The sequence below is a fragment of the Canis lupus genome, chromosome 12, assembly GCF_011100685.1.
Source record: "Canis lupus familiaris isolate Mischka breed German Shepherd chromosome 12, alternate assembly UU_Cfam_GSD_1.0, whole genome shotgun sequence".
NCBI lineage: Eukaryota > Metazoa > Chordata > Mammalia > Carnivora > Canidae > Canis > Canis lupus.
The window spans coordinates 24,026,198-24,053,018 of NC_049233.1; the positions used below are offsets into that span (position 1 = coordinate 24,026,198).

Genomic DNA, 26,821 nt, shown 5'->3' on the forward strand with positions numbered 1-26,821 from the left:
CACAATAAAATGAGCAAAGTTTTTCTGAAAAATAGTCAACACTATTATTTCATATCTACAGAAATCGTAATGTTAAATGTTCCCAAAATGTAACTTTAGGTTCCCTACTAGATGTTCTTTAGCTAAAGTATTTTCTAAAGGCAGATGATTTTGGAAAAGTACACAAATTCTAACTGTATAATAAACAAAAATAGTACCATTTTTCATTTTTATATTTCTAAAGTGAAATTAAATATTTGAAAAGTAAAGTTCCTGAAAAATCTTACCACTAAGTGCAACAATCCATTTCATAGAAAAGCTAAAGACTGATTTTATCAACTGAAACATGGAGTTTTTAGGGCTGAAAGATTGGTAATATTAAGAAATTCAATGTGCAATAAGTAGCAAATGTGTGAGTAAATATAATCTTATCCATGAAAACTGACAAAAGTATTTTCCTGGCCCAACAGCTAGCTACTGAAATCTGGATCAGAAGCCAGACAAGAGATACATGGTTTGTTGGCCTTTTTTTTTTTGGCTGTGATACAAAAATAAGCCTTAGGAACAACAATTTCTGTTCTTTCTAAAACAGATATACCATTAGATAATGAAAAATTTAAGAATCTCATGTTTTTAAGTTTGCAAACTAATAAACATCTTCACATAAATAACTAGAGAATTTTCAAAGATATTTATCAGATGAATATGCAATAGCTATTTGTTTTAATAAAAATAGCTTATATTTAAAAGAAAGTAGAATATGAGGCCCCACCACAAAAGCAAACAACTTCAGAAACACTTAACAGACTTACTGTCTCATCTTGATGGGAATTTATCTTGATGTGAATGTTAATAGTTTTAATAGGCCCTTGCTATTTTTCCTGTAAGTTACTACAATACTATTTTTTCCTCTATTTTCAATACAGTTTTCAGATGGCAGTGGATAAAAAAATACTCTATGTAACAGAAAATGATTCTATATATAATATTGCTAATTTAAATATATGCCCACGTGCATATGCAATTTCTAAAAGTTAACTTTTTTTCCCAAAGAAGCCATCCAGCAAGCAAAAACCAATGCACCTGTTAATGATCCCACTCAATTTCCTTCAGAAAACCAAAAACCGAACAAAACCTGAAAACATTTTTCATTCTAAAACACTACTAAAAGAAATTAACTATTCTTTAGATTAAGGCAATTAAAGTTAAGTGAGCAACATAGTATGTGAGCAGACATTTTCTCAGGGTATGCTGGTTCCTGGACGGCTCCAAAAGCTTTTCAGCTAACTTTACCTCTCTGAGACAATACTTAATGAAGACTACAGACCTAGGCAACTATTTAAAAAACATTTAGAGGTCAAATTTTCTTATCAAGAAGCCAATGTATAATTTCGTAACCACAAAACAAATTCTCTCACACACACAGACACACCCACACCTTTAAGCAACTTTCCACATTAATAAATTATGTAGATCACCTTTTACCTAAGGGAGGACTATGATAATGACAGTAGATGCTATAGTTCGGCACTTCTGGGAGATCTCTTTAAAACAGTGATATAGTTTTATCCCATTAACAACAAAGCAACCAAACAAACAAACAAACCTCCTTGTATAAAATCATAAAATCTCTGGTTAAAACTGCCCTCAGAACAACTTACTTTAATTCCCAAACTTAAAGCAATAGAAGAAAGGACCATGCAGCATAAAGACTGAAAGTATTAGTTAGCAAAAGCAGAAAGGGAACCCACATTGCCAAGTTCCCTTTAGATGGCCCTTTCAGAGTAGTATATCCTTGTGTTTTATGTGGGAAAGATGGCACCTATGTATTCTGCTAGTTTTTGTGAGTGATCAGCTCCAGCATTTTGTACCATAGTGTGGTGGTCTCTGCTTGGGTGGAACTTCTTTACTGACCATCATGTATGATAGTCTTTCTTCTTAAAATCTTAAATGTCACATTGATGTACCTGATTAAATGATGTGACCTTCCTGTAAGGCCCATGCATTGAGTCATGGTTTCTATAGTGAAAATATATTCGTTAAAAAAAAAAAAAAAGAGGAAGATACCATACAACTGCCTTACTAATATAGTCACAATAACAGAAATCTAGTCAAGTAAGATTTTTTCCCCTAAGAAAAATCTCTTGGACAACAGCTTTACTTAATCTCTTCTTGTTCCCAACAAAAATGTGTAATAATTCACCATGGACATCCATATAACAATATGGGCACACTTAAAATCCACTATGTTAAAGCATTCATTGAACAAATTAATTTTATCCATAAAAAATATGATGACATCATAGACATCATTGTTTTAGGATCCTTTCACAAATATCTTAGGAAGGTATTTGGACAGTGATTGATTTCAGCCATACTATTTACAAATAGGGCTCCCATTGCCTAGTTTGTGTAGCCTCATGATAGCTCACTTATTATTCAGATGAAGATTCCTGGGTTAAACAATGCCTTCACCTGGACCAGAGAACATGCTTTGATAAGACATGAGGTAGGTGTTCTGGTCTTTGTCTATGGTTTTGACTTGGCTTAAAAATTCTCTGCTTCATATAATGCTGTTTCAATTTTGAAAATAAAAAGAAATCAGTTTAGAGAGACTTTATACTGGCGATATGTTCATTTGTGGGGACAAACTGAATTACAATTTGAGGCAGCAACAGAATAGCCAGAAATAAACAGTAAGCAGGTTCTGAGGTAAGACTTTTTATGATGGCCTAGATAGAGGTGCGAAGGACATATATTCAGCTAGGATGTGACTGTATATGTTCGTTAAAACATCAAATGTCTTTGATCTTCACTGAAATTAAATCAATTCAATATGGTGACAATGATTACTTCGTGATGATCAGAAGATCTGACTGGCTGTTGATGACATCACAGGAACTGCTGGGACATGTTCCTTGTATATAGTTGGTTACATGTGTCTTTGATAAATAAAAATGTGGAAATATTAATATTACTTAATAATGTAGTTTAGATTTGAAGATAATCTTAAGATAGTAATCTTTAACAGGAGGTAGGGTTAGAGGGAACACCAAAGGCAATTTTTTTCTTTTCTGCCTAGGAATTTATGACAATGTGCATAGAATTTAACATAATATAGACAAGTATAAGTAGAAAAATGATACTTTAAGTTATCAACAGTAATAGAAAACACCTCATGCTTCATACATTTTAGCCTAGTGACTGATATCTAGAAGTCAGAAAACATATGGTAAACAGAACTCACACAATCAAAATACTTTAAAAACTTTAAGCTAACACAGAAGGTAATACTAAATCTATTTTCAAAAACTTGGAATAGCTTTCATGGACAGTGAATTAGGACATTTGGTTCAGAATAGCATTTGTTTTTAATCATTATGTTTGGGTTGGTATTTTAAGTATGAATTAATTTTGAACTTTCAAGGATATTAACTGCTATTTCTTAAGTTAATTTTTAGAAAAAAATGGAAGCAGAAAAATGTCTTACCTAATTCAAATAATCCATTATACTCCCTGAGCATATAAGGTACCCCCTACTGAGTGGGTAATAGCTACTAAGTTTCAGTCCTACTCTAAATTTTGTTTCATGAAAAATTAAGATTTCATCTGTCATATTAGGTTAAACTAAAGCTACCAGATAAGAGTCATGTCAAACTGGATTACATTTTGAAGTCTATAATAAAAATAGATCCAGTACTCCAGTGCTCCTTCTTTTTTATTTTTAGGAACTATAAAAATAACTATTTTTAGCAGACTATTAGTTTTTCACTCAATATAGATTATTCTACTTTAAATTCTTTAAAATCCTCCTAAAATTCTGTGTTCAAAATAATGTTCAACAAAAACCAAACTGAGATCTGACTTGCACACAAATTGATTTACCACTTGAATCAAGAAAGATCGAATGACTTAGACAATGAAATGGTTAGTTCTATGTCAGCAGCAGAGGTGGTGGTAGTGAGCACCATCACTATCAGCATTACAGCATCTACACACCAGTTTCTAGGGAAATTCCACACACATTTATGTCATTTTTCTCAGAGCAGCCAGTTTTATAGAACACTTTCATTAAGTGGGTATTGCTAATGTTTTGGATTGAAATGAACAATTTAGCTACTTAGGCCACCCAAATTTGGCTACGGCAAAGAGGTTTTAAAATTTCTCAGACAAAATATTAGTGCATCACGATGAATCAAGTTGACACGAAACACTGTATTATTTCTGCCAAAACATGCAAGCTGTGACACTTACTACCTGTGTAACTTTGGGCAAGTCACCAGAGGAAGAACCTCTGGCTCTCAGCTTCTTTATACTAAGATAAGGGTAATAACAGCAACCCTGTCTCTGGACTGTTAACAGGATTACAGACAGAGTTTAGAGAAACGCTTGACACATACTAAGCCCTCGATAAATATTAGTTGTTATAACTGCTTTTTTTTTTGGACATACACACACACAAATAAATAGAATTAGTGACTGTGTATGCTGCCATCTTTATTTATCATAATTACATTCTTGTTATTTTTTTCCCTCTGTCCTGAAATACATTAAATGCAGATGATTTGTCCACTTGGAAATTTTTATTTTAGTCACTGGGTCTCAAGACACTGAAGTTGTGTCAAGATGTTCTTTATTACTAAATTTCATTAAAATCAATCAACTCCTTGCAAAGTAATCAGAAAAGAGACAACACAGCATGCTAAGTGGTTTATTTTAGAAAAAATGACCACTTTATTTCTCTTCACAATCAAATAAAACAATCACTGTAACCATTAATGGTAATGATGCTTTAGTGCTTTTGGGTTGCAAAACACTTTCAATGCAATGGTGAAAGAGCTCCTCCTACCTTGCTTTTTCTTACTTTCAAAAGAACTCTCCATATAGAGAGACACATTTTTCTTTTTTTTTTCTTTTTTTTTTTTTTTTTTGATAACTATATTTTTCATGCCTGGAACACAAAGAGGGAAGCACCTACAAGCAGCAGCACTAATATTATTACTTTTGCCCATTTTTCTTACAAGTGGTTCAAGTAGGAGAAATGAAGTCCTTCTCTTTTTCTTCTACACAAATTCACAGAAAATCCAGAGAAATGATCATGTTTCACAAAAGCACTGAACATGCTTCAATTTCACCAGGAAGAAGGCCACCTGATTACTGTCATTTAGGCATTCAAATTTTGCCAGGGTTCTACAGAAAACTCCAGAGACTCATTCATCAAGCTCTCCCAAATCTCTCCCAAATCTCAGTTCCCCTGCCATGGAACTTTGTTTTTCTAATAGTGAATTCTCTCATGTGAAATCTCAATTTTGCAAACTGGCAACAGGAAAGTTTGATAGGCTAATCAAGGAAGTAAAGTCTACAATATGGTAGCTTTCATGAAAACTAATGAAGGGAAACTTCCCTAAACTGGGGGTGGGAAGTTCAAGAGGGGGAGCTCTCAAAATCTCACAGGTGGAGGCTATCTATTTTACTGCTGTGCAGACAAGAGGAAGACAGGCCTACCTTTTCCTCCGTAACCCCTCCAGCAGTCCAGTTGATGAGAGGCTGTCACAACTCAGCCAGTGAGAAGCCACCATCCTTTCAAATTCCAGTTTACTCTGATGGACATTTTGTTTCTAATAGCCTTCTCAACTTCTAGCTTTCCTCCACAAAAGAATGTTTTTCTCCTTTATTTTCCAGACTTGCCTATGGTTTTGCCCTAGCTTGCTTGTCCCATGCTGCAATTCTCTGCTAGTCTCAAATAAACCTATCCTTTGCTGGTAAAACAACTGGCAGTTTTACTTTTTTTTTTTAATGATAGTCACACACAGAGAGAGAGAGAGAGAGAGAGGCAGAGACATAGGCAGAGGGAGAAGCAGGCTCCATGCACCGGGAGCCCGACGTGGGATTCAATCCCGGGTCTCCAGGATCGCGCCCTGGGCCAAAGGCAGGCGCTAAACCACTGCGCCACCCAGGGATCCCCAGTTTAATTCTTAAGGTGGGTGAACAGTTCTTTCACCTTCAAAAATCACTATCTATACAGAATCACAGGTTTTTGAGCCCTGAAAGAACTGGGCCTTAAAGGTATTTTATAAACAGCAAATAATCATAATCATAATAAGAAAAAGAAGTGATTTTTCAAAATTTAGTCACCTTAATAATATTATTAAAGAGGTCAAATCCAGTGACACTGAACGTGGCCCACCATTCTTATTTAATGTTCCATTTATTAAGCAACACTCAATGCTATCAAGTGACAGGCATTTCTTGGCACTGAGGAGCTTGTAGTCCAATCAAAAATAATATATTCCTAATCCTCTGGAGCATGAGCCCAAGATCTTTGCTTTATAAAACCAGGATTACAACACTGAACTCCTCTCTGCCTTTAAAAATATGAACTTTTGGAAGAAAAAGTTTACAAAAGAAATTAAATTAAAAATGATAAGAAAACTAGAAAAAATAAAAGAGCAGGAAAAGACTATAATTCACCACTTAAACAAAATGCTGGGAGACAAATATGAAGAGAACAAGCTTTTTGTTATAGATTGGCCTCTGCAGCAAAGTTCAAAACATGGCTCTGCTCACTCCAGATGTCAGTTGTGAATGACATCAGGAACAGACCCTACAATGTTAGTTTCAGGCTCATCTAAACTTTTCTAGCACCCTTTGAGTCTTGATATTATCTCAGGTCTTATCCCACCAGGGTCCAAATCCTCAGGAGGCTTGGAAATCCCCACATGCATGGATATTACCCCCATATATGCTCATTTCAGCTCAAACACTGTATGACAGCCCTACTAGAAGGTTCTACAAAATAGGCAATCTTCTTTCTGTACCAATTATAAATTTCTTTTAATAAAAAATTAAAAAAATTATTCTCCTAATAGAAATAAAAATACAAAATAAAAATTTTCTTAAAAAAAACAGTAAAAATAAAGAATTCCCTACCTTGAACACATTAAGCTGTTGGTTAATTGTCTCTGTTTCCATACCAACAGGGCCTTGAGACTCTTCATGTTCTTCAGCCTTCTGAAGCAGAGTAGAAAATTCCTTCAGTTTGCTGTAGAATTCTTCAAGACGTTCAATTGTCCCTTCCACCTGCTCTTCTCGGGCTTGTGCTCGGTCCAGTAACTTGTTGCACTGTTTGCTTAAAGCTTCTAAGTCCCTTTTGATTCCAATGAGATCTGGTGAGGTCTCTTCCATGGCCAGCATCATCTTGCAGGTTTTATTAGCATTGTCATTGCTTGCTATTAGGGCTTCCAGTTTCTTCAGAAAGGCTTTAATAGCCTCCTTCTGCTTTTGCAATGTTTCTACATCTCTCCCCACTGGGGCCATGCTATCTAGTTCATCATCAAACTCTGCAAACTGAGAAAACATTTCTCGGATGGTATTCTGGAAATGCCCAATGCCCTGCAGTTTGGTTTCCAAGAATGAACACCTTTCATCAACCTGCTGACTCAGTGCACTATGTTCCTGAACTAAGGATTCTGATTGTAATAAAACATCAGAGGTTCCCTTTGAGTCTGAGGCTTCTACCACAAGGTCCTGGGCAAGTCCTTTGACCAAATCTACCTGATGCTTCAAAGTCTGAAGTCCCTTCTGCTGGGTCTGCAACACGCTCAGGTACTTGTTACTATAGGCCTGGGGTCCTAAGGAGTCATGGACATCCAGCTGTTCCTTTGTACACTGAAGCTGCCTTTTAGCTTCTTTAGAAACTTCTTGAAATTCTTTAAACTTCTGGGCCATGTTCTCCAGAGAGAATTTCTTACTGTGAAGTTGTTCAGTGACCATGTCTATCTTCTGGATCAGTGATTTATTCTCATCTGTAATCACCTCTTTATCTACCTCACAGACACTGAGCAAGCTATTGGCTGCATTATTAAGCAGTTCTACCATTCCCAAGTGTTGGTTCATTTCCTTCTGCAGAGACTTTAACCTGGCAGTAGAATTCTCTGTTTCAGTGGGATCCAAGCAAAATTTTATTTCCTCCAGGTTATTTTGACATTTGTCTATCCATGGCCGGAGGGTCTCTACATGTTCTTTATACTTGAGGGCTTTTTCCAGTGAATCTTTTACTTTGTCTTCTCGTTCTTTCACCTGCTTATTAAATCCATCCCAACTGGTTTTAATTGTGTTAAGTTGTGACTGTAAGGCTGCCTTCTCAGACCCTTGTGTTTTTAATAAGAGATTTTCACCTTCCGCAATGGTTTTTTCATAGATACTAGACTGAGCAGACAACATTTTACTGAAGTCCTTCTGGTCTTTAAGCAATGACTCCAAGACATCAAGTTTGGCTGATATTGGCGGAGAACTATTTTGCTCTTCTTTCTTTGTATCCAGCCAAACCTGAAAATCTCGGGACATTTGCTGAAATTGGTGAGAGCTCGCACAGGCTGATTGGAGGTGCTGAACATGATTCTCTAAAAATGAAATCACAGACATGTTTATTTTACATCAAAATGTAGTCCAGTCTATGAAAAGCCAAGAGAAGAACCACCAAATAAATGTACGGAATGGTCTAAAAGGAAGATGCCTCTTCTGCTTGTGTGGTTTTTCCATATCACAAAGGCACCATGTGGCACACGGGAACTGCATGGGTTAGGGTTCTGGTTCAGCCTCTCGAGAGCTATTAGACCCTGGACAAATGATGAAACCTCTAAGTCTCATCTCCCCAACTCTAAGTTGGCAAAATTGATAGAAGCTGTTCTGGCAATTAAATGATAGAATATGTAAGGTTCTTAGCTCAATGCCTGGCACATAAAAGTGGTCATAACAAGTAATCATCATCATTATCATAAAGAGCTAATATTATCAATATCCCGTCAAAATAAAGGGGTAGGACCGAAATGGTTAGTGCTATGATCAATAAATAAACCCAATCAATTAGTAAAATATAAACTATTTGCTAATTGCAAGGCACTTAAGGTTACTTTTCAAACAGAACAAATGTAGCAGCCAAATGTGCTCTTCTTTGGCAGGCCCGTCTAATAGGCTCACTACTCACTACTGCCACCTCTGACACCTACTGGGACGTCTGTGCCAGAATCAGGGCCACAGCAGGTGAGAGAAGAACACAGTGCCAAGTGCTTCTCTTTCACACATTTCTCTAGAAAAGCTTTCTGTGACAGAATGAAACAAAGTAACTACAGATGAGTAATGGGCAGCCTTTTTAATAACCGTATTCACCTGTTTTTCTGGTGCAATGAAACTGTCACATGGCAAGAACATAAATTTACATCTTTTAAAAACCAGCTTGAAATACCTGAAATTTCAATGGGCCTTGGTTTTGCCAACTATTTGTGCAGCACTGCCCTACTGCTGCATCTACACATGGACACAGAACTACTCTCTGTGCTCAGGAGAGTGGCCCCTCCTTCATCTACACTTTCAAGGAGCACAGATTCTCTTCAGGATCCTAGATTCCTGGCAGAGGCCTGGAAAGAGGTACTACATGATCTCCATTTCCAGGAAATACATGCATTAAAAGAGGACAGACAAACCTGCTTTTTGTTCAATATCCTTAAATGATTTCAAGATGCCTTCTAGTTGCCTACTAAGTTCTGCTTTCAAGTAATCTTCCTTAACCAGTGCTGACAAATCCTCACAGAGGGCCTGGGCCACTTTTATCTGCTTCATTTCCTGCTCTAGTTCCTGCTTCAGTTTTTGGGCTGCTTCCAACTGCTGGTTCATAGCATCAGGGTGTGTGCTCACAGCCACACTAATGCTGACTTTATTATCCAAGTCACTCAGTTTATCAGAAAGGCTTCTCAGCAGGCTTTGATACTGTGTGCTTTTAACAATGGCTTGGTCAATCCAGTCACATCTGTCACTCAATTGTCCTGTTAGGCTGTCCCACTTTTGGGTCACAGCTGCCAATTGCTCTTTCACAATCCCATGGAAAGAAGGGTGTTCACCAGGTTTGCTCAAAATGCCCTGACCAGCTGCTGTTAGCTGTTCATACTGAGTTTTCCGAGTATCAAATTCTTGCAGCAGAATCTAAGGCAAAGAGATAACGAGGGTAAATAAACACACAAGTTATTGGATAATTAATTCTTTAAAACAGAGCTCTAAGTTTCTAAACAGACAGAAATGGTATTTATCTATCTAGTTTTTATTTTTGTTTTTAAGTTCCTGTTTTCCTAGTTTTTATTTCAAAGGCAGGGCAACAATCTTAAATTAATCTTAAGAGCGATGGTGCTTCGAAGAGATAAGATTTTGTCTAAAATCACATCCCTTAAGGGGGAAAAAAGAGGAAAGTAAATATGGAAGTCTGGGCAGAATGAACAACTGATGTACACAACGGGAAGCACTACTGCTGGACAAGTTCATACCACACAAACATCAAATTTTTATTTTTCCACTTGTAGTTTTCTCTTTGTAGACTATTTTAAATGTTCTATATTTTATACGAAAGGAAATGTGCAGCACTAACAGTGTTAGAATACATTAACTGATGGTGCATTATTTTTACAATTTTTAGATATAAGGTTTATTGACATTTATAGTCGCTAATAAATCATGTTGCTCAGAATGTGCAGGCTCAACATTTATCTCATCATACAATGAATAATCCAGAAAAGTCCCTTTTTTTTTTTTTTAGTATATTTTACCTATCTCAGAGGAGACTACCAAGGCTAGGGACAATTATTTCTTCCTAAATATTTATTTATATCTTTTGTTTTTGTTCTCTTCAGATTAAGAACATACATGAGCTAGGACATGTTGACTCTCAATGACCAAGACTGGTTTGTATTTTCAAAATATAGAATTAGCCGAACTGCTCTAATACTATACTTAGATGTAAGGAAATTCAACAGAGCTTTTGATACTACATCTAACTTATATTTCAGGGACTTTTTTTCTCCTTGAGATTCATCTGCTTTATAATTAGACTAGTCTAACCCACTGTGTTTCAAGGTTTACTCTCTGTTTCTCTTATTCTTTCTCCTCTTTTTATTCTGTCTCTCCACCCCTCAGGGGTGTATTGCATGAGTTTTACAAGTTTCATTATCTTCTACCACAATCAAAATGAATAAAACCTCAAAGGAGTAATTTCTAAACAATAAAAACCACATAGAAGCTTCTCATAAAAATGTTATTACTTACACAATCACATTAATATTTCAAAGAAGGCCCTTTTAACAGGGTCTGCATAAACCACAATATGACTGAAATGATCAAGGGACTTGACCCACTCATGGGCTCAGGAGACTGTTCTGGGATGCCTCCTGGTTTTGGTTCTCTGGGGGGTCTCCCACTAATCTCAAGATAGTATCTTATGGCCATCTGAAACATTACAAATACACTTCAAGGCAGTTTAAGCACATACTGTTCAAAGCTAATGTGTTTATAATGAAAACATTTATCTTGTTAAGTCACATGACACTCACCTGCACCTGCTGCCTTTGTGTATTTAGCATATTTGGGTCAATTGACAAGGGCCCAAGAACACTGACCATCAGTTCTTTTTCCACAAGCCACTGTTTTAACTGAGCTTCTACAGTCTGGAATTGGGTTAGGTTATTAGAGGATTCTTCCAGTTTTTGTTGTCTATCAACTGTTAATTGATTGAGTTCTTGCCACTTAGAATCTAAAAGAAAAAGATAAAAGATGAAAGTGGTGTTTGGTCTTTATCCATTTAACATCACTGTATGTGTGAAGACCTCAGGGTATGACTCAAAATGATACAGAATGGCTATCATTCTATCTTTGCAACTCTTCTTACGCAGTTGATTAAAGCCTAATCTAAGAGTTAATTGCATTTAATGATATAGATTTTATGGTCCTGGAGCTGTGTGTCAACTGAAGTTTATGAAGATAAACTGGAATCTGACTTTAGAAGGTAATGTAGAAAATGGAATGAATATTCCTTAAGGCAGACAGGATCCAGAGAGACCTCACTTCTTCTAGAAGTCTACAGTCTGTTTATTCAACTATAACTGATTAACTAGAACAAGGAACATTAATCCTTTCTTTTAATAGCAAATCTTCAATGATCAGTGCTGGACAAATGATTCTCACATTTGTGTATCTATGCCCATTCTCTTTTATTCAAATCACACACAATGACAACCAACTGCTTGAAAGTTACAAGTTTAGGAAATCTCACTAACCCTCTAAACATTAAACACACACACACACACACACACAACTTTTTATTCCTTTTTATTTTTTTTTAATTTTTATTTATTTATGATAGTCCTCACAGAGGGAGAGAGAGAGGCAGAGACACAGGCAGAGGGAGAAGCAGGCTCCATGCGCCGGGAGCCCGACATGGGATTCGATCCCGGGTCTCCAGGATCGCGCCCTGGGCCAAAGGCAGGTGCCAAACCGCTGCGCCCCCCAGGGATCCCCACAACTTTTTATTCCTATCAAAAGTGATTATTTTTCTGACTTCTAGATTTCTTTGAAAGATTATTCTCTCTTCCATGTCACTAAAGTGCAATAATTCAGAATGTTCTTTCATGATTCTCTTAACTCTTATCTCCTTGGTTATAAAATCTTCAGTATATCCTTTACATTCCTAGTGCCCTAACTCCATTTTGGTCTTCATCATGTTTTGCCTACACTAGTGTTTCTCAAATTTCACCTGCATTACAATCACCCAGAGGGATTAACACAGGTTGCTGGGCCCCATCCCCCAAATTTCTGATTATAGGTCTGAAGTGGAATCTGAAAGTTTGCATTTCTAGAAAGTTCTCAGGTGATACTGATGCTGTTGATCCCAGGAGCACATCTTAGAGAACTAGAGTCCTAGACTATTCTTCTCACTCCCTGTAATTAGTATTTCTCAGCTGCAGCCCATTGGGTTCTAAAATAATTTCCTTAAAACAATCATTTAAGTATGTTGTTTCTGGGCTCATACTGTTTAATAACTAACTTCTCACCACCTACATGATAAAATATGAAGACTTATGCCTCACATTCAAGGGATCCCACAAACTGGCCCTAGTCTAGTAATATTAGAGGGTCTGCACCCTGAGATGAAACCTCTAATCTGGTCCTGTTTACCCTACCGCTATCATCCAAACAGGCTTCTGCTTACACAAGCCCCATACCTAACACACTCTACTTCTTCTCTGTACATCCCTGCTCTAATCTTCCATCACAATTCCACCTGACTTTATGTCTCTGCTAGAAAGCCTTTCCTGCTCTTTCCACCCTTAAGACAGTATGCTCCCTGAGGCCAAGAGTTCTTGAGCAGCAGTTTAACATATTAGTCACTCAATAAACAGTCACTGATGGGTGTGATTAGTTGACCTGACAGATTTTTTTCATCTAGCACAATACAATAAATGGCCAGTTCTAATAGAACATAACCCCTGAAACCTTACCTAATGACATCATTCTATATGGCATGTTCTAGTCAAACAAAATCTGATGATAAAATAATTCAATTCAAATAATGAATTGAAAGAGAGAAAAATAAAAATTTTTAGGAAGCTCATTCCTCACTCTACCCCTATTCTAAAATGTCTTGATAATACTGCCCCAAGTAATTCTGATTATCCCAGGTGAGAGCCACTGAATTAGGAACAAATTAATTATAATACAACAGGAAAGGAGTCTATAGTTGGATTAGGTATACCTTTGAACATTAAGGTCCCTCACAATAATCTTTTTTCAAACTAAAACATACTTACAGATTTCTAACATATCTGACCCTATTGGAATCACAATATTTAGCTCAACATAATGGAACAATTGAAAGTAAAATAACTCTTATTATAATTGTAGTAAACACAGAGCACTTCCTATGTGCCAGGTACAGTCTGTCTGACCTATACACACATGAATTCACTGAATTCTCCAAACAATACTATGAAGTAGGGAAAATTAGTACCATTGTCTTACACATATTTTCCAGAGCATTATATTAATGGGAAGGGGTGATATGATAAGACTTGTGAAGAAAATTCTGTTTATGAGAAATAGTTTATATAGGGACCAGATGGAGATGGGAGGATAACTCTGGGTAAAGAATGAAAACCACCAGACTTCTGTGGGGAGTTACTTTTTAAACTTGACTGGGGAAGAAAAGAATAAAGTAGGGGCTAAATAAGTCTCAGAGGGAACTCCAGGAAGGAGAAGGGAGCCTACCTTTTCCAGACAAGAAAAGTTATATAAAAGGAATATTTAAACTAAAATGTAATAAAGCATAAAAAATAGAAACACCAAATATCAAGTAAAAAATAATAAAAACATGGTACTTGATGTACAACATTTTATTCACTAGTATCTACCCTCTTCATAAAAATAAATTTGGTTACGGTGTTTAGCAAGAAAAATACAAGAGATGTCCAGTCTCAGCACAATATAATTTGAAATGACACTTTTAATTATACAGCATCTTAAACATGAAATATTAAAGCAAATTCAAATATAACTTAGGCTGGTGGATACATTTTGTTCTGATAAAGACTGTGATTAAAAAACAATTGTACTTCTTTCTATTCATGGACTCTGGGTAAGTGACATAACATACCAATTTCTGTCAACATCTGTTTCCATTTGGGGGCCTCAGGAGTGTCTGGGTTCTCCTCCAACAGTTCTGTCAATTTGTCTTTCAACTCCTGCACTTTGTTTACATTTTGCTTCAGTTCTGCCTCAAATGACTAAACAAGGGGAAAAAAAACTATGTTACACTCTGTCAACATCAAAAAACAAAAACACAATTATAGTAGATAAAAATATACACTGTTGAGTGGTGAAGTGGGTGAGGGACTGAAATTCAGCAGTTATTCTCCTTTCCTATTAAACAGTCTTCAACCATTCCTGATAAAGGAATCCCAAAGAGAAACACTACACTATGGAGAAAATGACTCTAGTCTCCAGTAGCTAGGAAGAATTTCCCATTATTCTCAATCATATCCCTTTGGAAAAAAGGAAAATGACATCAATAATACTGTAACATAAGAAAATCAGTCTTGATAAAGGCTGCCAGGTTTGAGAATCCATTAATGAATCAACACTTTTCTGGATAAGAATTGTAGAATTCAAATATAGACAGACATTTTTGCCATCATTGTCACAAGGTAAAATCATTTCCCCAACCTTGTCAGTTGAAGAAAGAAAGGCCATATATTAAAGAAAGGGAAAGTGTGAGCTACTCTATTTTTTTTTAAGATTTTATTTATTTATTCATGACACACACACACACACACACACACACACACACACACACACAGAGGCAGAGACACAGGCAGAGGGAGAAGCAGGCTCCATGCAGGGAGCCTGATGTGGGACTCGATCCTGGGTCTCCAGAATCAGGCCCTGGGCTGAAGGTGGCGCTAAACCACTGAGCCACCTGGGCTGCCAGAGCTACCCTATTGTATGTTGGACAGAAAAAATCCCTAATACACTGAACTAAATCTTTTCCATAGGTGTTAAAATCCCACACTTAACCTGATTTAAAGGTGGCAAAGCTGGGGTGCCCAGCTGGCTCAGTCAGTAGGAGCATGAGAGTTGTGGGTTCAAGCCCCACATTGGGTATAAGGATTACTTAAGAATAAAATCTTTTAAAAAATAAAGGTGGCAAAGTTGCTTACACCTAACAGATTATTCGTCATTATAATGCGCATGTAAAATAGGTGATGACTGTTATCTTTTTACAGAAAAGGCACATTAAAGAAAACTGGCACATTATTTGCTGAAGGTCATAAAGGTGGAAATCAGAACATGGTCCTGACCGCCAGGTCTGGGATCTGGATGCCAGCCCATTCTCTTGCAGATCTTCAGTAAAAGTATTCACAGAATATACCTTATTCTGCTCAACTTGAGTCTTTACAGCTTCAGTATCTGTAGGTGTAGGTGCCTGGTGCCACTTTGCCGCAGTCTTGTTCATCTTCTGTAGCCACTGCATCATTGAGCTTGATTCTTCCTGGGCCTTTTGCAATTTGGATAGTTTAGTATTCAGTTCAGCTATTTTGTCCTTAAGTAAAAGGCCAAGATCTTCATAACCGTGGCTTATGTCAGTCATATCCTTTTTAATGGATGTTAATCCTAAAAGTAAAAAAAAAAAAAAATCAGATGGATACATTTTCAAGACATTTAGAGTAGGGTTCTAGAAACAAAAGTTTCTTCATAGGATATTCCCTTCTATTTTGTCCATTTTAAGCCTACTATGGTAAAGTCATATAATTTTTTTTAAAGATTTATTTATTCATGATAGACAGAGAGAGAGAGAGAGAGAGAGAGATTAAGAGAGAGAGGCAGAGACACAGGCAGAGGGAGAAGCAGGCTCCATGCACTGGGAGCCCGATGTGGGACTCGATCCTGGGACTCCAGGATCACACCCTGGGCCAAAGGCAGGCACTGAACCACCAAGCCACCCAGGGATCCCCAAAGTCATAGAATTTTTAGAACTATCTCATAATAATGCCATTTAATAACAAACTATTTAGGTACATTGCATAATACAAGTAAAATGAAAAAGAGATTTTCAATGGAATGGAAAATGAAACCATGAAATGCTATGTATTAATTCCTTAGGAACCAAACTCAAGAAAATAACTCAACGTTATTCTAAGTGACAAAATATCTTAAATTATTTAATCAAACAGAAGGAAACATAATCAAATACCAAACCAAACTACCAGATTTCACTAACTTCGGATGAACAAAACTGCGTGGAATGTTATATAAATATGATATTTATGGAGAAATGACTATGATATTAAATAGTATCATTTTAGGGGCACCTGGGTGGCTCAGTCAGTTAAGAGTCTGACTCTTAATTTCAGCTCAGATCACAATCTTGGGGTATGGAGTCGAACCCTGTGACAAGCTCCATGCTGGGTACAGAGTCTGCCTGAGATTCTTTCACTTTCCCTCTGCCCCTCATCTCAAGGTTGAAATTTCAATATAACGGTCTCAAGAAAGATTTTCTCTCATAAAAGAAAAAAAAAGTGACTATAATCAGTAAGTGCTTAAGGTTACTATTCACCTTTATTTGCCAAAATTTCTTGAGTATCTGTGGCTGTTCCTTCACCATTTAATATTACTCCACCTGCAAAAATATTAACACTGAAGTCATCATAAATTTCTACACTATTTCTACACATTAATAGTAGATGGCATTAAATCAAACCCCGTAGACAGTAATCATTTATAAATGTTATTAGTACTGGAAAATATAAAATACTGATTCAATTTCTAAATCGAATGAAGGTCCAAACTTTACAGTCCTTTCTGGTACATAAAATTCACTCTTAAAGTAGTAACATGATCACTTTAAACATTAGAGTTTAATAAGTTTAAATTATATATGTTAATCATTAAGTATTAATTATAAAACAATTTTTGTGATAAAATTGCTTTATTGTTATTTTTAGTAATAAAGTCTTTAAAACTCATGACTGACAGGCAACCCCTTCCTTACTTAAAAGATTTGAAAATTGTCTAGTACAGTTACATAGCATTATTATGGGTTTAATGGAAGCAGAATGAGGTAGAAAGACATGAAAAGTTAAAAGTAAAACAAACAAACCCTATTGCTAAAACCCACATTGTGTCAACACAGAGAGAGAAGAGCACAGTGGTTAGGAGTGCCTGGGCTTTGGTGTATGACTCACCTGAAATTAAATCCCAGCCCCACTAAATTCTAGCTGATGACTGGACAAATTAATCACCACCCCACCAAAGTGGGGGGGGGAGGGATAATAATACCTAACTTGCAAGGCCATAGTGGGTATTAAAGACAGTTAACTGATTGCCTAGCAAATAAGAACTACTCAGTAAGTAGTAATTAGCACTCCTCTTTAATTATATAAACATCTAACCTTACTTCCTTTTTCATAAGCAGAACATTAAAAAATTCAATTAGACTTTCTCAGGCAAACATGCATTGGTTACCCATCTAAAACACAGAGACATTTTCCAAAACTAGCCACACGAGAAATATTTAAATATCTGAATCTTAATCTAAGTTTTGTCTCTTTTAAAAAAAATCACATACATTGGCATTTCAGTCAAAAATGAAAATATCCTGATTCAGGAATAATTCCTACTGTGCTTGGGAGCTATCAAGAGTAGGAAAAAAAAAATCCCACAACTTTTTACTCACTGCAAATCTAAAGTGGACCTAACGAACTAAAAACACAATAGAATTCCTTTAAAAAAAAAAAAAAACTTGACATTTCAGGAAATCTGATTAGAAGAGAAAGGAGAGATCATCACGCCATATATAATATGAGTATGCTCTGAAATGGGGTTAATAGAGTGGAATAAATGGTTGCAAGAGGCCCAGCTGGAACATCAGTCTCACAATAGGGCCAGCTGGGGGCTGGGCAGGGCACAGAAACCACAGAGGGTACTCAGAGACTCTCAGAATAAAGATATGAGATCTGCCTTTATCTGTTCCTGGATTTAAAAAAAACCTACCCTGATATTAACAATATAAATATGTTTTAAACCTAAAACTATACCCACAACTTAATTTTAGAATCATCACTTATACATGACTCTCCACTTCTGTTGAGTGGCTCAATCATGATTATGGTTTAGAGATGCTAGCTAACACGTTATACAATTGTTTTCCTTCAGAATAGTATATAAAATGAGGTAGACAGGGATTTTTAAAAATAGAGAGCTCCACTCCACAGAAAAGAGCTGTTCCCTTCCTTCCCTCACCTCTCCTTTCCCAAGAGACTAGGCTCATTTACCAAACATTTCAAGTAGAATTTGAGTTATTTCCATTAAAGTAAAAACCAAACTGGAATCTGATCTTTTCTTTTCCCCAATATAATGCTCCTTATTCTGACCTAATTATATGGCTACATTTTAACTGTAGTCTCTAAGAAAATGAACCATAAAAGGGATTTGAAATTTGACTAATACAGATACTCTTCCATCCGTGGAACATACTTTTAGGCCATGTATAGATGCCAACTTTCTTGTTACCCCCTCCCTTTGTATTTCTGAGGTTATTTTGCACATTAATTTAAAGACTAGGGGAGATGGACATAACATGGGTAGACCCAGTTCTTTGGGAGATCTGCCATGGATGTAAACAAAGCACATACCTGATTTCACTGCTGCTATTGCCTTTGCGGGGGTAGTCACAGCGCTGATTAGGTTACATAGTGAGATTCCACTGTTGTTTACTTTCTGAATCTCTGGTGTTTTTAAACTCCACTTTTCTTGTAATTTCTTGAGATATAAAAACACATTATTTTTCAGTCTTCATAATATTTTCAAAGTCACACATTATAATTCAATTTCTTAAACATATCTTAAAGCATTGATGACTGTGGATCTTGATTCATGGGGGAGTGGATAGAAAAAAAGGCACCATGCCTAGGTGTTCCAACAGCCCAGGTGACTGTTAACACTGTTAGCGGTGAGAAGTAGGGTATAGTCCATCCTGCATTCTGGTCCTAGCCACAGTAGAAGTCAGGCTATTTCTAGCTGTCATGGGTTCCAAAGTAACTGTCAACTGTCAGTCTGAAAACTGCACTTGGTGTCAGTCACGTTATATGAAGAAATGTACTAGAAATGACTTTTTAAAAATGGGAGTTCAGAATTCTATGTAATAGTGAGTTTTAATCATCAAAATTTCAATGAATTTTTAAAAATATGTATCTCCACAAAGATGGAGTGGGGAAATTACCATAACTGCTCATAAGTTTTATGATTTGAACCAGATGACAAAAGATGTGTACACTATTTGTACTAGGGATTCAAATAACTTCTATCTTCAAATACTAGTTCCAGTGATATATCTGAGCTAGAGTTAAATGCTGAGTTGAAAAACAGGATCTTTTACATAATGTTATGAGAAATGGTATAAAAAAATCACAAACTAGAGATTTGTTGGAGAAGAAAATTTGGGTACTAGGACAGTCAGCCACTCACTATAAGTACATTTCTTTTAAAAAGCAAATTAACTCAAAGTTTGGGCTCTTCCTCAAAAGGATTAGAGCTATGTCATAATTTCTAAATATCACCAAAATATACTGAAGATAAATGGGGATGTAACTTATGTGATATTAGATAAAAGGAAACCACTAATAGCCTTTTAACCTCTCATTCCTCACAAGGGCAAAGAAGAAACTAGTAACAGATAATGATTCACCTTAGTTTTTTCCAGAGATTTTCCTAAATCCTCTGCACCAAAAGAAGGCTGCACAATGGGAACTCTTTCTGTTGTTTCTTTTATCCATGACTTCAATGACTTAACAAGGACTTGGAAAGCATCCATCTGTTCTTGACAAGAAGACACAGCTTCTTTTCTAGATAACAAAAATTATTGAAGAATTTGAGCCACAGAAAGAAAATACTCCATAGGAATAATTACTAATAAATAAATAATTATTCCTGTATCAGGCTTACAATTAAGAAAAAAAAAAAACTCTTCCCCATACACATTCTAACCATTGATAAAGGGAGGAAAGGACTCATAGGTGTGAAGTGAAATTAACTAAATAACTACTTTATTCCTTAGGCATACTCCATAGACAAAGACAAAAGCAGTTAAGAAATCTGTAGTCCATATGGTAATGGAACTCTATACTGCTACGTAAACCCTAAGGCTATATAAACAGTTTTAACATTATTTAGATTCAGCAAGCTTTGATCTGTCCACTTTATATGGTGCTTAATGCCAGCAGGCATAGAACCAGCAGGGAAACATTTACAAATCACTGATTTGAGAAAAACATCCCGCCACCTAGTGGTTACTACACAGCACTACAGTCACTTTAGTGGATGGATAAACCAGGTACTTCAGAGGATACAGATTTAACTCTCCAAACATGACTGGGGTCCCAATAACTAAAGAATATTAATGATGACTGCCTCCCCCACAGATACTCAGAAAGCTCCACAGTGAACTAGATGGATCTTGCTGTAAACTAAGCACCATGGAGTGAGGGCACATGCCCAGCACATGAATTATGAGGACAGTTCCATTTGTTATGTGGATGGCATGTGGATGGCATGTGCACGTGTGGAATACTGGCACAGAAGAGTTCACTGCAGCTGGACTAATTACTGGTGACTATATGGTTTTAAAACTGAACCCTTCTGAAAATAAAAACAACCTAGGGTTTACCTAGGAAAATCAGGTATATCATTTCCATGCAATGTGAGTTAAATATTACGTGATAAAATGGAAAATGTAGCTCTGGAAGTAGTATATCTAGCACTCAAAAGTTTTAGGTAGAGAATTCTGAAGAAATGAAGAACAGGTAAAAGATAATTATTTTCTATTTTTGTAGAGTCTTTAGTAAAACTAGATGTATATTCTAAACTAACATGATATCAGAAATATAAAAGTCTAATCACAAGGTTTATCTCTATACAGCTTTTTAGCTCAACTCAGGTGCATTCTCTTGTTTTTTCACGGAGTCATTTCTTATCCACAACTCTTTAAAAAGTAAACTATTTTACAAAAAAAAAAAAGGGTCATGAAAAACTATACTGAAATTATGCATTGTTTTTGAATTGAGCCCCAAAAGCAATGAACCATGAGTTATCTTTCAAGGTTATTTCTGCTTTTGCAAATAAAAATGTGGTCTTTGCCAAAGGCTTCAGAGACCATAATGATTTAGATTATTTTAGATTATATACACTACTACCACTATTTTTCTACATAATGATTTCTACTTTTGGTAAGAAGTATAAAATTCCTTTCCTAAATATTCTATCAAAAATGCACTTAATTTTAATAGAAAAAAATGTATCAATATAAAAGCATTTACAAAAAGTAGCCCCATGCTTATTCCTGAGTTTTGTCTCAGGTATCTACATAAGCAAATACAAATAATTCATTCTTTAATTATCAAGTAGACTAAAATCCACTAAATTCTTAAGTGGTGCTTACTTTTCTTTGATGGTAGTCTCCATTTCCTTGAACTTCTTTGACAAATTATTTGTTTTTTCAAAAACCAGAGCCTTATCACCTGGCAAGCCATGGCTGGATATCTCCTTCAGAAGGCTGTGTAAAACTTCAAGATCTTTCTTGTGTTCTAAGAATTCAGAAGTTGATTCCTACAAAGCATTTAGATATTTAATCAATCTAAGAGGTTGTTAGATCTTCAGATGGCATTCTATCAAGAGGTATGTATGGGACCAGAATGGCTTTACTTAGAATTTCACAGAAGAATGATCCTGCCTATGGCAGGTACTCTAAATAAACATGCAGTTAGGCTGTCTGAAAGAGAACACAGTAAATTAATTTAAAAATGCATTCTTTATAGTCTAACTCTTTGTGGGTGTAGCAGATGATACTTATCTTTAATATGTGGAAAGTGCACAAGGGAGAAATGGTTTCATTCCTAATCAGTGAGCTAAAGCTTTAAGAAGATGTATTTGGGATTTCTGAAGGAGATAAGCATAGATCTTTACTAATCCATCAGCAATTAAAATAATGATTGCTAATTGTAACTCTAATACATGTCAAAGCTGGTCTGAAGTGTTCATATACTTGACCAACCTCATGAATATTAAGGAATACATACCTGCATATATTGAGACAATTCAGTAACATCTTTTCCTGGCACATCTGTCTCAGTGAGAGCCTGAGTTTTTGTTTCTAAAAATGTTTGGAGCTTTTCTGAGAGGTTCTCAAAGAGTTCTACTTTGGTTTTGAGCTCCTCCATTTTGGCAAGTTTTTCTTTGTGTTTACGACTTGCTTCTGAAAACCGAACAGACAAGTCCTTCATCTTGGCTTGCAGTGAGGATGCAGTGGATGGATCTGTTGTTTCCATAAATTTCTTCACTTTTTCATTCATGGCATTTATACTGCTCTGACGACCTGTAATATCCTGTTCCAACATCTGAAATGAACCAAAAATTGCGTATGTTTTATAATGATGTTTACAAAGAATGTCACAGAGTGTTAAAAAATGACCATCCATAACAACATAATCTTGAACAACCTGTGACTAAGGGAAGTTAACTGCTGGGGCTGACTGACAAGTCTGATTTGTCCCTTGAGGAATACCATCTCAAATCTCTTCAAGACACAGTGAAGAACAGCTGGCAAGTTGCCAGAGCAAGGCAGGAGGCGGCTGCTACTCAGGAACCCCTGGGATCTAATGGAGCCTAGGGATTATCCATGGTCCTAATTTTTAAAAGGCTAGACAACGACAAGATTGATCTGATTAACCTCATGTGCAGCTGGCTGAAGCTATGATAAACAAGATAGGACTTCTGTATGTGTAAGCCCTCTATAATGAATTACATTCATGAAAAAGTATACAAAGCTCTATCTACACTTCTTCAGGGAAAAACTGTTTTACACACATGTCTTGGTGCAAGCACTACTTTCAACAGTTACACTCAAGAAACCTCTCTTTATCAAGCTTATCGTAAATTTACCCATTCTTGGAATTTTTTAACGTTTTTGCCCCCAACTAAAAGTGTCTTTTTTTTTTTTTCCCTTTTAAATGTCACTTACAATGTTTTTACTGATCACATCCTGAAGAGCAGCAGAGTTTAAGGGCACTTGACCTTGCTCTTTCAGAGAACTTTCCACACTTCCCATCCAGTCCAGCATTTCATCCAGGCCATCCTGCACACTCAGCGAGCGGGTCAAGGTTATCTGAAGTTTTTCATTTCGTTCATTAACAGACTTGGACAGATCGTCATATCTCCCAACAATGTCATCTAGTCCAAAAAGATCAGGAAATGTTAACCACCAAGCTCTCTTTGCCCTATTCCTTTTCAAAAATTAACGAAGGCGAGTCATAAAATTTCCACACCAAAAATGGAAAAAGAAGTAAGTTTAACTGATAAATTCAAAATGCATAATCAGAGCACCATCTTAAACCTTAACAAAAGAAGAAAAAGATCACAGTGGAATATAAAATATTGAAATTTTTGTTGAAGATTTTATTTATTTTTACACAGAGAGAGCACATGCCTACACAAGCAGGGGTAGCAGCATTCAGAGTGTGAGGGAGAAGCAGGCTCCCTATTGAGCAGGAGCTCGACATGGGGCTTGATTCCAGGACCCTAGGATCATGACCTGAGCCGAAGGCAGATGCTTTACTAACTAGGCCACCCAAGCACCCCAAAATTGAAATATTAAAAAAAAATAGTTGATATACATGCCATCTGCCTTTGAAAATAGATTTTTGGATGCATAAACATCTGAATTACCCTAGAGAAATGTAATTGGTCTAAACAGCCAATCCTTAGAGTAAATGCTGGATTTACTGACATTTCAAAATAGCCAACTTGATAACTCCATGGAAAAAAAGAAAAAGGTGACAGTCATACACAACTATTCTCAAGGATAACACACAAGCATAAAAAGATTTATCAAGAATTAACTTTTACATATAAAAATTATCTCTCCCTTATATGCAACATGCCTTCTCTCTCCCCTCCTCCCTCTCTCTCACACACACAAACATATACTTAAGCCTTCATCATCCTTCACATTCTAAGCAAACCACTCAAATGCACAGAAACTGACAGATGCACACTTCATGAGAAAACATAAATATAATGTGAAAATAGATAATGAAAGTTCACTTAAAATTAGGAAGGTTGAGATTATACTTCTAAAATAAAAATAGATTTTATTTGAAAAGTTTAATAGCAGACCAAAGGGAAAATAAATAAGGTTAACAGAATAATCTATCTCAGAAGAGATTAATCTTTCTTTAAATTCTGAAGATTTAAGATGCTAAAAAAAAAACACAAACCCCAGATTGTTCTAGCCTAGTTTTCAGTCAACTCTACAGTTCTGTATTTACATCCTACATTCTGTACTGCAGACCTACAAGAAGTTCAAAGAACAATGATTTTTAATGGATTAATCTCTCTCTTTCTCTCTCTCTGGAATAATCACCAATTTATCACTTACTGTCCAATAATTTGAAAAGTATTTTAATTATTTCTGAATGGTTAGTTGGATCTACTGTATGTTCAGTTAGCAGAAAACTCTGACCGCAAATCCCCTCTCTTCAAGTGAAACATTTTACATGCTAAACAGATTGCTCATGTTACCCTGCTGATGCAGAGTTGCCCGTTTGAGAAGCAGCTCACGTGCTAATTTGGCCCCTGGAACACAATCTCTATATATTTTTTTGGAACACAATTATATAAGCAATATTTCTCTCTGATTGTTCTAATGTATCATGAGAAAACAGTTTGACAAATTTTCACTACATGAAGAGGTTTAGATAATTTTATGAGACAGTCATGTTCCTGTCACAGAACAGAATGAAGCCCTGAGAGTACAGACTGTGGGGGGGAGGGAGGGGGAGGTGTGCAGACAGGCAGGGGAATGCATTGAGTATGCACCAAGATGCTATCAGCAGACAAAACAAGCACCAAGGTCAAATATAAGCCCTTCTTTGAAAGTCACAGGAAAAGACACTCTCAATTGCAGGTAGCGATTGATTAGCTGGTGGCTACTTCTCAAACAGGTGACTCTGTGCAGGATAACATGAGCAATGTGTTTAGCCTTAATAAGTGATTTCTCAAGCAAAGACAGCTACTGTAATAAAATTAACACATTTTGAGTGTTACTAGTTTTGTATTTCTTAGTGATAAAATATTGTCATTGAAGTGAATTCTTGCTTTTGCTAAGTAAATATTATTTTAGAAGAAAAAGATACAGAATGAAATCTACTCTAAGACTCTTATTTTTATTTTAAGTGGTTTGTTTTCTTAGAGGTCAGATCTTAGAGAAATTCTTCTACATCTTAAATATATTTTCATATATTCCTGGAAACTTATGCCAGATAGAAGTTTTAAAGTCTTAAAATAATGTATAACACATGAATTTTTAAGCTAATAAAAACAAAACTTTGTACACTTAACAATAGGAAAAATGTCAATTGCCTCCACAAATAACAGAAACACACATAATACAGTCTTTTTTTCTCCTCCAAATCTCTATGTTTCAGTACTAATAGCAGTGGTTGCCAATGTGGGATGTCAAGATGGTACATTGGGATATAGGAACAAAATATTAGAACTTCTACTCTTATTTTTATCTCACACTTCAAAATTTTATGTTTTTTTATTTTATAATATACATAATATGATAAAATAGTAAAATGTATATACAACTTAAAAATATACATGCACATATGAAGGTATATGCTGAAAATTATTTGACAGGGGTACATGACCAAAAAAGTTTAGACATCTAAGAATGAAAAAAAGTTTTCCTTTTGGAAAAGTGATTTTAGAAAAGCAAAGTTTCATCCTTCTCTTCATCTAAAATTTCTGCTCAGTTTTTAACTCACACTTTCTTTGGCGTGAAACATAGGTCTAATCATCTTACAAAACATTACGTTTTTTATTTCACACATAGAAATATATAATAACCTCAAACCATACGTTAAATACTATGAAAAGCAGTAAAGTCAAGGGGCAAAAAATACAGTAAGACAGCAAACCTTTATTGATACCCCACTGTGCATTTAAAATAAACTAAATACAATGAGTGGATACAAAGAATAACATGCAATAAAGCTCTTTTCTCAAGAGATGACTCTAATGCAAGAGGGCACAGAAGCACCACTGTAATTGGATACAAGTTTCTAGTATCACCAGAGAAAATTGGGGTAATCAGAGCCCTGTGAGACCACTCAAAGGCATCTAGAAAATGGAGAGATGGAAACACTGTTTTTAAAGCACATCTCTTAACACCATACTCCTGCTTTCGACAAAGACCCCTCAGTGAATCTCTGTTGGCCATAAGTTTAGAGTCTAGCTCTGCCCTTGTCATCAGCCAAAAGAATCTTAAGTTCTACTTTCCGTGGTAAACATTACATAAAGAGTTTTTGTTACATTTTCTAAAGATAAAAGTAAACTTTAAATATACTCTTTCCAAAATACACAACCCCTGCTCCCAATATAAGTGCCTCCTCCCAGGTTGGGAAGCAGCACCCTT

General features: G+C 36.0%; 1 protein-coding gene and 1 long non-coding RNA gene across 31 annotated transcripts in view; one reads left to right on the top strand and one right to left on the bottom strand.

Annotated features, from left to right (window-relative positions):
- The window catches only part of DST (dystonin), a 480,589-nt gene that overhangs the window by 83,106 nt on the left and 370,662 nt on the right, over window positions 1-26,821 (bottom strand). For all 26 annotated transcript variants that reach the window (XM_038554403.1, XM_038554389.1, XM_038554383.1 and 23 more), the window contains 11 exons: window positions 23,363-23,571; window positions 22,422-22,739; window positions 21,785-21,951; window positions 20,036-20,192; window positions 18,984-19,110; window positions 16,907-16,969; window positions 15,722-15,963; window positions 14,447-14,576; window positions 11,352-11,551; window positions 9,462-9,957; window positions 6,910-8,381 (listed from right to left, as the gene is read on the bottom strand). In XM_038554403.1, coding sequence (XP_038410331.1) covers window positions 6,910-8,381; window positions 9,462-9,957; window positions 11,352-11,551; window positions 14,447-14,576; window positions 15,722-15,963; window positions 16,907-16,969; window positions 18,984-19,110; window positions 20,036-20,192; window positions 21,785-21,951; window positions 22,422-22,739; window positions 23,363-23,571 — 3,581 coding nt within the window. The remainder of the gene's footprint in view (window positions 1-6,909; window positions 8,382-9,461; window positions 9,958-11,351; window positions 11,552-14,446; window positions 14,577-15,721; window positions 15,964-16,906; window positions 16,970-18,983; window positions 19,111-20,035; window positions 20,193-21,784; window positions 21,952-22,421; window positions 22,740-23,362; window positions 23,572-26,821) is intronic.
- LOC111098294 overlaps window positions 19,369-26,821 on the top strand; it is a 49,239-nt gene continuing 41,786 nt past the window's right edge. For 3 of the 5 annotated variants that reach the window (XR_005367873.1, XR_005367876.1, XR_005367877.1), the window contains exons 1-3: window positions 19,369-19,495; window positions 20,769-20,955; window positions 21,853-22,020. This is a non-coding gene — a long non-coding RNA (uncharacterized LOC111098294). The other 2 variants (XR_005367874.1, XR_005367875.1) reach the window with 2 other exon arrangements.